We start from the raw sequence: 15,388 nt of genomic DNA, 5'->3' as shown, positions 1-15,388 counted from the left end.
GAGGATTAGTGGCGAAAAGAACTTCCTCTCCAAGCCTGCGTAGGTGGGTGTTATAGCTGACAAATGGCTGCTTTTCTAAGCCATCAGCAGCTTTTGGTTAAAAAAGGGTGGACGCATCAAAGGGGAGGTCTGATAGCCTTCACTGGACGTCTGGGGCAAATCCAGACTTGCGTGACTATACAAATCTTCCGATTACCGCACTCAAGCACATACACTGACCAACGCAGTCTGATTAATCAAGCCGTGATTGGAGGGACTGGCAGGAGGCCTCCTTGCCATTACTGATATTATTAAAACCATCCCTCTCCCCTTTGGAATTTTTACTGCTGCTTGGGAAATGGCATTCTATACAGTACATATGTGTATTTTGTTAAGTTATGTTAAATTTATAAGGCGCAGGCTCACGCAAAGACATCTTGGCACGAGGATATTCACAGTAACGCTAACTATACGTTGACTAACAAAAAAGTAGAGTTTTAAGTAAGCAGCGCAAGTGTAAGTGGTTGATAGTCTGTCTCAGTGTTAAAGGAAGACCATTTCATAGCTTACTAGCAGCCACCTGAAAAAGCCTGACCGCCGACTCTGAAGACGATATCTGGGCACCACGACTAGGCAGTCATTGCTGGACCGAAGAGGCCGGCAGGGAATATACGGTGTGAACTTGTCCTGAAGAAAATCAGCACCAACACCGTTGTATGCCTGGTGAACAAGACAGATATTTAAAGACTATTCTTTGTTTCACCGGGAGCCAATGCAAAGAACGCAGTACTGGACCGATATGAGAACCTTAAGGAGTGGCTGTCCAAGCAGCCCTGTTCTGAAGCAGTTGAAGAGGATGAATCAAGCCAAATATAGGGCATTGCAATAATCCAACCTGCTGGAAATTAGGGAGTTCACGACTTGAGGGCAAAGGGAGGAGGGCAGAAAAGGCAAAAGCATCCGAAGAACCCTCAATAGAAAGTTTCCAGTTTGACACACTGCACTTACCTTTGATGCCATAGATCGAGAAGCCGTCAGATAGATCCCAAGATTTTTCAATACCGTCACTGGAATAGGAAACTCACCCAGAGAAGATGGCCAAAAAGCAGAGGACCAGGAACAAGATTCAGAAAAAGCACCCACCATCAGGACCTCTGTCTTGTCCCTGTTGCGTTTGAGCCAATTGGCACTCATCCAGTCTCCCACGGCTGCCAGGCAGTCACAAAATCGAGACAACACCTCCTCCCGGTCCCGATCTAAGCAGACTAGGATCTGAGTGTCGTCTGCATAAGAGTAACACCTGAAAGCGTGAGAGCGGATGCGGTCAACCAGAGGCTGCAAATAGATGTTAAATAACATTGGGGACCAGTCAGACCCCTGGGGGACACTACAAGTCAGAACAGAGAGAAGAGATAAATGGATGTAAAGATACTGATTTGCCCCTGTTGTTCAAAAAGGAGGCAAGGTGGGATAGGATTATGGGGTGGTCAACAGTGTCAAAGGCTGCCAATAGATCAAGCAGAATCAGGGCCCCCATACCACCTCCATCGACCAACCTGGCCATGTCATCCATCACTGATACTTAAGACACTCCGTGCCTCTGCCAGGGCGGAAACCAGACTGAAAAGGGTCAAGCACAGAAGAAGACTCAAGAAACCCAGAAAGAAGTGGAGATATTAAAGCCTCAAGAAGTTTCATGAAAAAGGGAAGCAAGGAAATAGGACGGAAATTAGAACAGAAGCATCCAGTGATGGCTTCTTTAAAAGGGACCACAACAACCTGCTTGTGTTCTCTAGGTATAAGCCCTTAACAACAAGAGAGGTTTACAGCCTGAGTCACCAAAGGAAAAATCTCAGGCAGAAGATCCTTTCGAACGAATAGGGCAACGGTCTGAAGGAGCTGCAGATTTCAAATGAGTGATAGCCTCCAGCATGGCCTCCTCAGTGAATACAGGTAAGGTAGCCCAGGCGGATGTAGCTAGTTGGCTTCGACAGTCAGCAGCCAAGCTAGGGCTAGCTTGAGGGAGCTGAATAGAACCATGAATGATGTCAATTTTGGAGTGAAAAAACTCAAGTGCATCACAGTGCAAATGAGAGGCAGGAGCTGTTGTCAAAAAGCGAGCAGTAGATGAGAAAGATTTAACAGCAGAAAAAAGCTCTTTCGATTGATTGGGTGGCGTTTCAATCTTGTGTAAAAATTTGGCTAGCCTTACAAATTATAATTTCTAGAAAGTGAAACAAAGGTCATTTTGTCACAGGAACTGTAGAAGGAATGCACTTATACTCTGCTTGATGCAGCCTCAATTTCACCACTCACAGTCCTTGCATAAACCACGACTATGACGGACAGCCAAGCAGCTGCATGGATTTAAGAGACACCAATTGATCAGCAGTAGCTAAAAGCACTTGAAATAAGGTGCCAAAGACCATTGGCCGATCATTGTGTCTTGACCACAGATGCCAAGAAAGACATCCATGCCGTGCCAGTTCCTCCGTAAAAAAGCACAGCTAGAGGATGTAGGCGGGGAAGCTCCAATGGGCACTAAAAACGGGACCAAAAAGTGATCAGACTGAGGGACGGGGACTGTGGGAAGAACTACAAGAACGAGAGTGCTGAGAAGATGCGCTCCAGGATCCCCTCAAGTAGGTGAGTGGGTTCAATAACATGTTGAGTTAGACCCAGATCCACAAAACTCTCAAAAAATCAAGAGTGGGAAGAGGAGGGTTGGATTGAAAAAGTTAAAATCGGCTAACACAATAAGATTGACATATTTCAGCTGACGCAAGGATTCAAATACCAGGCAAGGGAGCAAGAATTGGGTATAGGGGCCAGGCAGACGATAAACAAGTGACCAAAATAAGAAGCAGATATTGCCAAGCACACTAAAAAAGCTTCCATAGCCAAGTCATTGACTACCAGCACAACAGTGACCTTTAAGGTAGCTTTAAGATTAATAGCTATCCCCCTCTATCTACGTGAGTGATATTATACCCACCAGGCAAGAAATGGGGAAACAAGGGGGAGGAAGTAGCTGTCAAACATGTTTCAGTGACACAGAGCAAATCTGGAACATCATTACAAAGGATATAAAACGTGGTCAGCATGTGAAACCAGAGAGTGTGAATTGAGCAAATAAATGCTCCAAGGTGACTTGGAACTAGCATATAACGCGTTACGTGTAGCGCAATAAATTCAAAGGGAATACCGTATCTGCAGGTGCAATAGCTAAAATACGAGAATGGGACTAGTGGTGGGAACATGCAGACAGACAGCCCCTGGGTCTAGCCGTAACCTGGACGGGCACAGACAGGCTTAACTTTGGCGCAATTTCGGCAGAACGGGCCCTCTCCCACTGCTGCGCTGTCTGTGTACTGCTTTTCTAAATACACACATCATATAACCGTAGCCAGTCCCCTGCCACTGCTACGAACAGGGAAGAGGGACTGCCTCCCCCAGTGTGTGTGGGTAAGAAATGTAAACAGGAATGCCGGTACCAAGCACAAGCCTCAGGGTCCTCTGTGAGGCCATGCACACTCAGACCTGGTCCGATGCGAGAGTACAAGGAAATGTATGAAAATTAGCAAATAAAGCAAATTAGTTAAAATAACAAACAATAATGCTATTAGCGGGTGTGCGCCACAGCACAAACTGCATTAATGGTTTTCAGTGCCATGCTTCTCGCAGAAAAAATACCCTGTTGGCTAGTGCATTGTATTTTCTCACTTATCTGGTGTAATGGTTGGATAAGGTGCAAGTAGCCATCTGGACACCCCCCAAATTCTCTGGAGTTGGGTGTCTGGAAAGAAAGTCAGGGTCAATAGATGAAGGTCTGTACTTTTTCACCAACTCCTTGTTAACAGCAGGTGTGGGGTCGGGTTTTTGCCAATTTCATAGCTGTATGGAAAGGTAGAACAGGGTCCTTAGGAGGGTCTCTATCAGAGTTCTTCGGACAATGGCTTTTGGGCACATGGGTCGCAGCCTTTGAGGATTCCCTGCCGGTCTTGGAAGACACAGTGGGATCACTAGCCTTCTTTGGCTCTTTTGAGGGACCGGGAGGCTCTACCTTTGAAAATAAATGATTCTTTGACAGAACATTTGCCATTCGGCCGCCGAGGCGCTCTTTCAGGAAAGCAAAGTCGGGAGGAAGTGGTCTGTCCTGGTCCTCCCCTGAGAGTTCCTACTGTTTTCATTCCCATCACTAGTGTGGAGGAGAAGCATGCTGCCTGCCTGCTGTACCTCACTACTTAATCCCCTTCCCAGCGTGGAATGCGGCGTGGGAAGGAAAGTGGTCCGTTGGAGTCTTGTGAGGCGGGGAGACTGCCACTTGAGGCTTTACAGCTCCAGTAAGCAAAGTGCCTGGGCAATGACAGAGGGCAGAGTGAGGAGCTCCCGAATGAATTTAGTGGCTTTGGCGGCTCGACTTGCTTAGCGGCACGTTCGAGAATGACGACTTGTAGCCCAATTGCTCACCATTCTGAAAAAAAACGTTTACAAATGGCCTGCGTAACTGCTCGCCTGATCACTTTGGGCTGTGCAATATTGCAGCAACCCGATAATTCGGATAACTCAGAAAACTCAAGTGCCGCTTTAACTATCACTGGGGTCGGTTGACCTGCACTGAACTCAAATATTTGTTCCCATGATCGAAAATATACATATTACTTACATTTTATTGCATGAAATGTAACATTGATTGTTTTTTTAGTATGCAAACCTTTTTATGAACTTTAATGAACTTACACCATGAACTGCGATTCTCTATGAACTCTTTTTAGACTCTTATTTGCAATGTATTTTAGCTAATTTTTTGTTGTCATTGTATGCGGTTTTTGCGCACGTGTGGGTGTTTGCTGCCTGCCTGTACTGGCACTGTGGTGTCTGGTGCATGCTAACCTGCACGCAATTTTGCACACTCGCATAATTTGCACATTTGCATAGTTTGTACACTCCACATATTTTGCACAACCCATACACTCCTTGTTTAACCTCTGCCCCTGACTGACCAGACAGCTCTGGCTGTGCACTAGACCCTTGTTCTAGGGTGCCCAGTCTGGCTGGGCCTGGTCGGCTTTGGTTTACTCTGGTGGGAGTGTGCTGCCTAGCTGTGCAGTTGTTTAGCTGTGTTGCCCTGCTTTCTTGGCAGGGCTTCGTGGTTCCCATAGATTCATATTTTAAGATCTGCCTAACTAGATTAATCCAATAATGGGTTGCCTTGGCTTATCCCGGTGGGTGTGCATCGAGAGTGGGACCCATTATGACAACACGCAAGGCAAGAGATTTGCTACCAGCCGAGATCGAAACCAAAAAGAGCAAGCAGAGCCAAAGTGGTCCAAAGACGAAAGGCGCCCTAATCTTCCATCAGTACACCCTGAACGAATACTGAAAACAAATGTTAGGGAAAATTGAGGAACAAATTTTGAACACTTTGAGGGCAATCGAAGTAGCGTCAACCCACACAAGTGATCTGGAGGGCATATGAACTGTTTCATCTCACACTAACTCCAACACTTAATGGGGACCCGCCTCCATGCACAACATTGAGTGGCCGTCTGTTGGGGCTGGAGCAGACCATTTGTTACATTTTGCGCTGTCGGATCCTACACCAAAAAGAAATAGCCCTGTAGAGAGGGGCAATGAGAGCAGAGGCTTGTCACATTCATCGTCTTTACAAGTGGGCAATAGCATCGACATAGTAACCAGTGACTATGATTTTGGAAGAAGTCCTGGATAAGAAATTGGGCCCTGAATTGAATGGCATCTCATCATTAAAAAAATGCCCTCAATATTTCCCCGAGTGTCCTAGATGATCTTATCAGAGGGATGAAGAATGACATCCTGGATCTCAAACAGGTGATTTCCGCTTGCAGTGTGGCTATTGGTAGGGGCTCGGCCTCGGGACCAGCTACTGAGGCACAGTCCAAACGCCAGACTAAGCCCCAGGGAAGCACAAAGTTTACAAGCTAAATAGACCCCACGCATATTCCCCAGAGCAGGGTTGAAATATTAATGAAGCAAAAGGGCTCAAAGAACCAAAGCAACACACCACCTCTAAACCGGCTGCACAATTGGATACAGCAACACCGCAGTCAAATCAAGCTGTCATTTATCTCTTGCCTGAAGCTGCACCACTGGTGGGGGTTATTACTGGTGTCCCTAGTTTGGCGGAAGGGGCAGAAGAGACAACAATCTCACTAATAAATAAAACACATTGGATTAACACCCACTTACCTGGTATGAGGATCAATCCACGGGGCATTCTGATGGCAAATAGAGCCTCATTGGTGGGTAACACTGCCAAACAGGGAGAGGCTGACTGTGTGATTGTCACAGTAGCAACCCCAGCCATGCTGGATTATTTATTTACCACGCTCAGCCCCTATCGATATAATATGAAGTGTATCAATAACGTGAGTATATTTATTCCCCTTGCTTCCTTCGATCCCCTGCACATTAGCTCTAAGTTTACAGCAGGACGATTGGGAGGTGGTTAGAGGGAGGGCAGGGGTAAGTCACCCACCTAGTGCAGGGGCAAGAGGCGCCTAGAATGAGGGGCAGTTATCGCATCAAGACGCTTTGAGACCCTGTCAGGCATTCAAGAATTGGACTGACAAGGGGCCCCTGAGGTGGGAACCCAAAACCCCTCAAGGTCAGAGTAGGCCCCTAAATTGGCTGGGGAAGTACCTACCTACTCCTCCAAGAAGGTGGTTACCATCTTCAGCTGAAACATAGCAGGGGCTGTGTCTAAACCTGAGAGAATGGACGTAGTGGCACATATGAAGTTATCGGGAGGATAACTCTGGGGCAACGCGCTCGCCTTGGAAGCAAGACAACAAAGCAACACAGGTTAGATCCCCGGGTCCACGCTTAGAAATCTCTGGGTATTAAGCGTGTTATAAATAACTAATAACAATATGATATTATTTTTCTAAAAGAAACTTGGGCTTTGGAACCTGTACGCCTGGATGGATTTATCTCGCTTTCAATTCCAGCGCGCAAGAACAATAGAGGTTGTTGCTATGGGGGCTGGTGATTTTGATCAAATCATCCTTGAACTATCATATTGGGGTGAGGGAAGCTAACATCTCCTGTATTCAATATGTCACTGTGATTCCTGAGCGGGGAGACAAACTGTTTTTGGTTATTTCTAGAACAGCCCACATGCCTCGGAAGTCAATCGGCTCGGGGCACTGAAAGATCTGATTGAGTTGAGTGTTCTATCCTAGACATACTGAGTGAGCACATGGTTTTGGTCCTGGGGATGATTTCAATGTGAAACTGGGCAAAGGGATTCCAACTGATCTTTCTGATGTGCTTGACGATTTTGCATAAGGGATCGCTCGCTCGCAGATGTCGGATGACCAGGTCTACGCCAGGGGTCTAAAAATGAGCATGTGGCTCATGGAATTGGGATTGCATTCTTTGAACAGACTCCCGCACTCCGACGTCCCTGGCAAGATGACAAGCGCCCAGGGGTCATCAACCACTGATTACCTCTGTATACACGTCCAACACTGGAATCCAATTGTGGATTTCATGGTCGTACAGGAAATTGTCAGTGATCCATTTTCTGCTGAGGCTGGTGCTAAGACAGGACTGCCCTAATCTACCCATTGTTGTCCTCCCACAGTTAGACCACAGTGAAATTAATCCACACTGCAAACACAGGGCAAAATGGGCAAAGCGCGATCCCACAGCAACCAAAAATAAAGTGGTGTCTACTAACTTGGAACACATCCTGTCTATTCTTGCTCAGGACACTCAGTCAAACCTGATCATTCTCCGGTCACAACTGTGGAGGTCCTGGATGGAATAATTTCAGCAAGATTTTAAACAAAGCAAAAGGAGGCTGAACAGCTGGCTTGATGACTTGTGTAGGACTGTGCAGTCTCATTTAAATGGGACTTAAAGAAACAAGAACAGCCCTAGGGGAGAACTCATCAGAGCTACGGCCAATTACAAAATGTTAGTGGAACTTAGGAAAGATTTTTGGGTGAATGAAGCATGGGAAGAACTTCTCCTAGCCGTCTCCAAGAAAGACTCCAAGAAATTTTGGGACGTTGTCGCAGGAGGCCCGCCCTATAAGAGAGTGAAGGCGGGTAGGGAAAACTATGTGGGAGCGAAATCTTGGCTCGGCCACTATTTGTCTCTATATCAGGGTCAAGTGTCTAGGTATGGGGTGAAGATAGGTGGTCCTCGATACGGCTGACCATTAAGGAGGTGGAGACAGCAGCTAAGCAGCAATGGCACAATCATACCCCGGGTCCAGATGCAGTCCCAGCAGATTTATACAAGGGTGAACTAGAGCTGTGGGATCCACTCTTCCCAATTCTTTTTATTCCTTTCTGGAAACAGGTGTTTACCCAGAATCCTGGAAAATCGCAATTAAACCTATATTCAAAAAGGGTGATCCTGGAAGCCCCCTGGTTTACAGGCCAATTTCACTGTTGGTCACCTTCTTCAAGGTCTTTGGACGAGTTATGCTACAACATTTATAGGACTGGATCTTGACCAGCCAAGCTCTTTCGGAGATTCAATATGGTTTTAGGCCAGGTTTGGGCACACACGATCAAGCACTCAATCTGACTTTGTAGGCGCATCCTCTGTCTTTGTAAAGGGTCAAATGATTCATTTGGCCTTCATGCACCTGAGCACTGCATTTGACAAGGTGGACAGGGCACTGTTGTGACAGGTTTTTGTTATATGGGTTGCTAAGCAGAGTTATTAACAGTGCTACAAATGATTCATGAGGATAGAAGGGCTTGTGATCGTTTTGGGGAACAGGGGCAATGCACAGGTTATTTTGAGGTTGTATCGGGAGTCCGTCAGGGCTCTCTCCTAGTGCCAGTTGTTAGGGAGAATTCTCTTATAAGGCTAATTTCCCAAACCTAGTGAGTCCCCCAGCAGCTTGCTGGATTTTTGGGGTTTGTTTTTTTCTCCTGCTAAGAGTGAGACTCTCTTTCTCCCACTCTTAGACATGATTTGAGGTATGTCTTTGACTCTGTGCTTACGGGCTATGGGGTTTTCTTTTTACTCCATAGGGGATCATCTACTTTTTATGTGTGTGTTACACAGCACCCTCAATGCAGTAACACAGGGGTGTCATAGTGACCCCCAAACATAAACTCCATACCCTGGGACTGACTACTATCTCCCAGGGCATGTAAAGTCACCATTGACTTTAATAGTTCTAAATTGTGAACAGAACCAATACAAACCATCATATTGTGGAAGTACTGGAAGGGGTTAATTATATTGCCCCAAGTCTGTTTTCAAGGGGGCACTGTCCAGTCCCCCCTTGTCGAGTTTCTGGCTGGTGGCAGTGGTTACCACGCAAAATATTCCACCAGAAAATTCTCTATGGGATTTTCCCATTGATTTTAAACGCACCACTTTTTGGTGCAATGTTAAAGATACCAACGGTTTATTTATTGAATATTAAATTAACGGTTGGGTCTTTTTGCCAGAACTCTTTTCTAAAATGGCGTTCTTGTCCGTCTCTGTAACTCTGACCAAGGTCGAGCCCTTTGTTCCACTTTTTGGCGGACTTCTCCAGAGAAGCCCTCCAAATGGTGCCACTCTGTCTGGGTTCCACAGGATGGGTGGTGAGGGGAATTGGCACCCTGGACTGCGTTGCCTTAGCAACTCAAGTCGCACTCTGTTCTGATTGGGCCAGTGGTGAGCCGCCCGGCTCAACACTTAGCATGTTTGAGTGACAGCTAGGCTGTTGAATGGGGGTTTTTCTGCATAAAAGCAGGGCCTTTGGGACTGGAACTTCAGAAGTCGCCACAGGACCTAAGAATCCGAAGAGGGAAGAAGCTGAGCCATCTGCAACAACGACACCACCGGTGAAGCCCTGCTGCAACTACCTCACCACTTTCCCGACAAGAGAAGATCTTCTGCTGGACGAGTCTTCTTCCTCTGAGCTGGTGGGACCAACCAGTTCACCCCTTTCACCTTCCAAAGACGTCTCTTGGTCGAATCGCCCGTGCCAACCCCCCAGGCGGCCGGATAGCAAAGCTTCACCACTTTGACCGCGAATAAAAGGAACGCACCTTTTATCGACGAACTCCGCGGCTGGTTTCATCCCTGTGCAGTGCAACGACTCCACGTTTCCTCCTCGACGAGATCCTCTCTTCCCCTGGTGGAAACAACGAACTGCAACCACTGCCAGGAACAACTGCCACCGCTGGAGCTTCCTCTCTCTTTAAGGTACTGTGTCCTGCCTGGTCTCCCTTTCTTCGGTTTGCCCAAGGTGACCCTTAAATCCTTGGCTTTCCAACTGGGTTGGCCCCAGACCGTTTAACTTTACCTTCTTGAATCACCCCAACCTCTTTTGAACATTCTGCCAAGACTTTTAGTGCATTTTAAACCGTGTGATCCTGGGCACATTCCGCTTTGCTCCATTTAAAGGGGGCCTGGCCTATGAACTTTGGCTCTACAGTATATACTGCCTTTATTCCCTTGCTGAGAACTCCTAAAAGTGTTGGGACCTGTTTTATTTCTATGCTCTGCCTTTTTCTCTTCCCTTAACTGAACTATTGGAGTGCCATCAGGTTACGCGCTCACATCTGTATAACAAATTGTGGTGTTTTAACTCTGACTTGTCTAATAGTTATCGATTTAGAGTGCTAGTATATTGCCCAAAGTGTGTTTTAAATAAATAATTATACACTTTTTATACAAAGCTCTGGTCAGTGTTTGTTTGCTCTACTGTGTATACTCTATATACTGCCCTACTCTTCTTGAGAGAAGTCGGACTGCTCAGCCACAGCTACCAGGTAAATCTGGGTGGTGCAGACTGCTACCAATTGGGTGTACTGCCTACTCCTGTAGTCTTAATCTTTTTGCAGTGTTCCCTAAGGGAACTGCACAGGATTATCCCTAACACCAGTATGATTTATTCTCCACATTATGGGCATGTAGAGGGCCCTGGATGACCCCAAGGCAGGTTACCCTCATGTAGGTGCAAAAGCACTTCCAGTGTTGGCGTACACTGACGATACGGTTCTAATTGCCCATAACTCGAAAGCCCTCCAGAAGCTAATTATGTTTACACTAACTTTATGTCCAATTTGAAGCCAGCAAGTCAGAAGTGATGGCATGCAGCCCTGGGAGAAGTAAAAAAAGTTAAAATGGGCAACATGGTAAGCAATGGTGCCATCATTGCACGGGTGTCAACATTTGACTATTTAGGCATATGCTTTTCTGAAAATTGGTGGGGGTTGGCCCATGTGCAGAAACAGAGCACTAAAATGAAACCGACACTTGGTGTAATTTCTTGTTTTAGGAACACGTGCCAAGGTCAACCACTCAATCCAATTCTGGAAGTTTATCAAGTACAAACAAAGGCAGCCACCAACTATGGGGCAGCACTGTGGGGTAATGAGAATTGGGGCTCCCTAAATCCGCTCCCAATTACGCTGTTCACACAGAACCAGGTATACCCCACATTGGGGACGACTGGTATGTGAGCTATTCATGCACTTGCTTCGAATATGGTCTAACTCAAGAGCCAGCTTGCTGCATTATATCATCAAAAGATTACTCTCGGGCTCTTTCTGGTGCAAAGTACCATGGTTGAATTTTATTTCGATGTGCTTGGGACAGTTGAATGCCCCAAGTTTACAGTGCCCAGACGATTTGCTAACAGTAGCTGAGAGTAACACGTACAAGAGGGCCTTGTGTTCTTAAATTTTAATAAAACGTGAATCGATTGGGCTCTCTCTTGAGTCTAACAGAAAACATGTGTTACTCACTATACCGGACGTAATTGAGGCTTATTTGTTAAACAATAACAAACCTGTTGATCGCTGGGCATTGACCAGGGACCACTTTAACCTCCTGTTGAGAGATAACAGGAGGAACTGGTTTGGGCTATGAGCGGTCCTTAGTCTGTCCAGGCTGTAGTGCAGTAAAACAAGACCTACAACACTTTATTCTGTTTTGCCCTTATGAGGACATCAGAAAAAGGACCATCACTCCATTGCTGAGAGAAGCAAATTTTAATCAATGTTGACCTGCACTCTTTTTTTTCTATAGTCGTTGCCTGGTCTTCCCTAGAATTTCTGAGAAAGGCATGGTATAGAAGAAAACGTATAGTGGATGTCTGATCGTAAAATATTATTGGATGCTATCAGATTAATTAATGGGCGTTTTACTGTGATTAAGGACATTATATTTTATCACTTCGAATTATATATATATGTGTATTGCTTTGCATTGGTATATGGATTTTATCCGAATAAACTTTATCTTGATGAAAACATACCCGACGCTTGTCGGCTGAGGAACGGGAAGATGAGGAACGATGGTGCAGTTTCTTTCATGACAATGAAGAATGATGGAAATTGCTCCAAGATCTCGACCGCTTGGAATGTTTGGAGCGTTTCCTGGGCCTTTCAGGAGACTTGTCTCCAGTAGAGCTCCTAGATTATTTCTTTGAAGGCGTGAAGGACAAACTGTGAAACTAACCGACCTAGGGTGAGTTTCAACCTTCTCTCTTCATGGCCTTGCTGGTCATCGACTGGCAGGAGCCACACTCAATGACTTTGTGCTTCTTGCAGAAGCACCAGAGACATACTCTGTGCGGATTGAAAACATTTTCACAGACTACAAAGCAGGATATGGATATATCCAAGATGAGGAATCCATACAAGTACATAATCCATTAGAAATATATTTACAGTTTGTGAAACAGTAAATTATCCCTCATAGGAAATTCATTCACCTATAACTAAACAAGGTACTATTCAGACACAACAATGTAATGTTCAGCATGCTTTTTTTAAAGAAAATTAAAATTTACACAGGCCGTTGCAGAAGTCAATGAAACAGTATCAGGACTCAGGGTTCTCCTTAATTGAGCATCAAGGTCTTCCAGTGGCTGTTGGGACTAAGGAGAGAGGAAAGTTGCAAACATATATTAAACCATTTTGCATGAGCATGTTCCATTACAAACTAACCAAACTTGAATAGGCTACTCAGCGGAGGCATAGCTAGTATATGATTTACAGTTTTATGTCCATCTACATCCATTAAGGACAACTACATCCTGTTGCCATAGTATCTTTTTTAAAATTCTTTTATTTATTTTTGTTTGGTACACATGTGCCTTTACAAATATACAAGCCACACTACAAAGCATAAATACGAAGGCCAAAAACAGACATTTGCCATTACATCGATGTTCTCAAATGAGAACAAAAGAGATAGACGTAGCAAGAATAGAATTTAGACAGACAAACTAAAATGCAATAAAAGCTAAAATTATATAGTCGAGTTATGGAGTCTAACTTAACTAACCATGTTAAAACACAGTTACAGTTTCCGACGTACTCCGAGTTAAATGAACCATGGGATACAAACAATATGTCTCATGAAGGGTGAAAAAACAGAAATTACTTAATTGTTAATTATCAAAAAAATAACATGTGAAAACAACAACAGAAAACATGCATATCATCAGATTATAAATGAATAGTGAAAACATAATATAAAAGGTGGAAGGCGATACAAACTCAAAATGTGCTTTGCCTCCATACTTAGGCAATGCAAAGATAGAGTTAGATGTAAAGTCTCATTCATGTTCATTTAGTTGCCCCACAATGTAATGTACAAGACAGTTGAGAATATTATAGCATTAGTACGACCCCACATGCACCTCGCCCAGGTGAGATTACGAGAAGTTATTGAGGTGCCAAACATATAGTTGCCCACAATTTGAATTCTCCGAGTTTCAAAATATGGACAGAGGAGAAAAAGGTGTTTTAATGTTTCCTGCACATCGTTGATACCACAAACGACAGTGCCCGTCTGTCATGTGAGAATGTTTACATTTCCAATTTTTAGTTTGATGGCCAGTCCATTCTGAATCTCATGTAAAGACTCCTAACTTAATTGCAGGGAAAACCCATTATGTATGGCCTGTGTGGTACTTGAGCATGTCTGAAGTTGGCATATTCTTCAAAGGAGGAATAATCTGCGATTCAATCTGATGTAGCGGCCCAGGCATTTAGAAAGTACCTTTTTTTTTTACTGCAGAAGGTCCCTCAATTAGATCTTTGGTCTTCATGTTTCTAGCCGCTAAGATACGCTTCATGTGTGTGTGAACTAGTGCCATCGAAGCAGGACAGGACAGGAGTTCACGAGCATTCCGTGTAGATCCTCATAAAGTGAATTAACAGGAGGATGAGACATCTTATTGAAATTGGCTAACATCCTCAATGCAAATTTGGAAGCAAGGGATTGAAGACCCAACTCATGCATTACAATGGCATTGGGCAGATACATAGGCGGGGCAAGCACTATTTTCCATATTTTTCCCTGAATTTTGGTCAGGATTGGACCTATTTCCAAAAGGTAAAGGTCCAATTTATATAGGATGATAGCTTCTACCTTCAAGAGGAAGATGTCTATGAGCGGTTGGAGGGAAAATGTACAGTGTCTGTGGAATATCAATTTCATCTGTGCCGCAAGATGTAAGACCTTGGTATGAAGAAAGGTTTGCCACTTTTCTAAGGAATTGGAGTTGGTTAGTTAGTAAACCAGATAAATCATTCCACTGGATAAAGGAATAGGATTGAGGTCGATATGCCAGTTAAATGTGCAGAGTTTTTTCTTGGACGTAAAAACAAGAATATTTGATTTAGCAGAATTTATGGTTAAACTGTTTAGGTAGCAGTACTGATGAAAATAACTGCGCTTATTTTGAAGGCCAGAGGGTGTACAGTCAAATAGGATGACATCATCCGCGAAGGCGAGCCAATTGAGGCGCAGACCGCAAAATTTCACTGGAAAGATATCAGTAGCAGCCTTGCTTGACACCAAGCTCAGTGGGAGTGCTGTCTGAGAGAAGCCCAGACAATTGATGCGAACCCTGTACTTGGTGTTTTGATGAAGTAGCGCGATAGTCGCGACAATATTGGGAGAGATACCATAGGCCAAAATGTTATTCCAGAGGCGGCCTCTAATGACACTGTCAAACGCGGAAGACAGGTCGAGAGACAGCATGTAGATGGGGCCGTAAGATGTGTGAGGGGTAGACACCAGCAGATGTGATAATATAATGGTGTTTAGTTGTGTGCCCATAGCTGTTCTAAACCCTATTTGAGATCTAGAGAGAATGTGATTGGTTGTCATACATTTCTCCAGATCGTTGAGAGCAAGTAAAGCGAAAATCTTTGCTACAACATCAATTAGAGCGATGGGCCTAAAACTGGCGGGATCATTGACGGAACCTTTTTCATGTAGGGGAATAATAATAGAGGTGAGCCAGGATGGTGGAATGTTATTTGTGCGAAAGATGATCTGAAATCTTAAGAGCAAGAATTTTGCCAGGATGATAGGATCATCTTTTATAACGCAGGGAGGCAAACCATCGAGGCCTGCCGATTTGGATAATTTTAGTTTG

General features: G+C 44.7%; 1 protein-coding gene across 8 annotated transcripts in view; it reads right to left on the bottom strand.

The window, feature by feature from the left end:
- WNK1 (WNK lysine deficient protein kinase 1) overlaps positions 1-15,388 on the bottom strand; it is a 2,404,646-nt gene that overhangs the window by 563,331 nt on the left and 1,825,927 nt on the right. For all 8 annotated transcript variants that reach the window (XM_069628604.1, XM_069628602.1, XM_069628603.1 and 5 more), the window contains one exon: positions 12,785-12,871. In XM_069628604.1, the coding sequence (XP_069484705.1) occupies positions 12,785-12,871 (87 nt within the window). The remainder of the gene's footprint in view (positions 1-12,784; positions 12,872-15,388) is intronic.

The sequence above is a fragment of the Ambystoma mexicanum genome, chromosome 12 (assembly GCF_040938575.1).
Source record: "Ambystoma mexicanum isolate Mex_15411 chromosome 12, UKY_AmexF1_1, whole genome shotgun sequence".
Classification (NCBI taxonomy): domain Eukaryota; kingdom Metazoa; phylum Chordata; class Amphibia; order Caudata; family Ambystomatidae; genus Ambystoma; species Ambystoma mexicanum.
The sequence above is the reverse complement of the archived record's forward strand: the minus strand, read 5'-3'. Positions and strand labels throughout refer to the sequence as shown.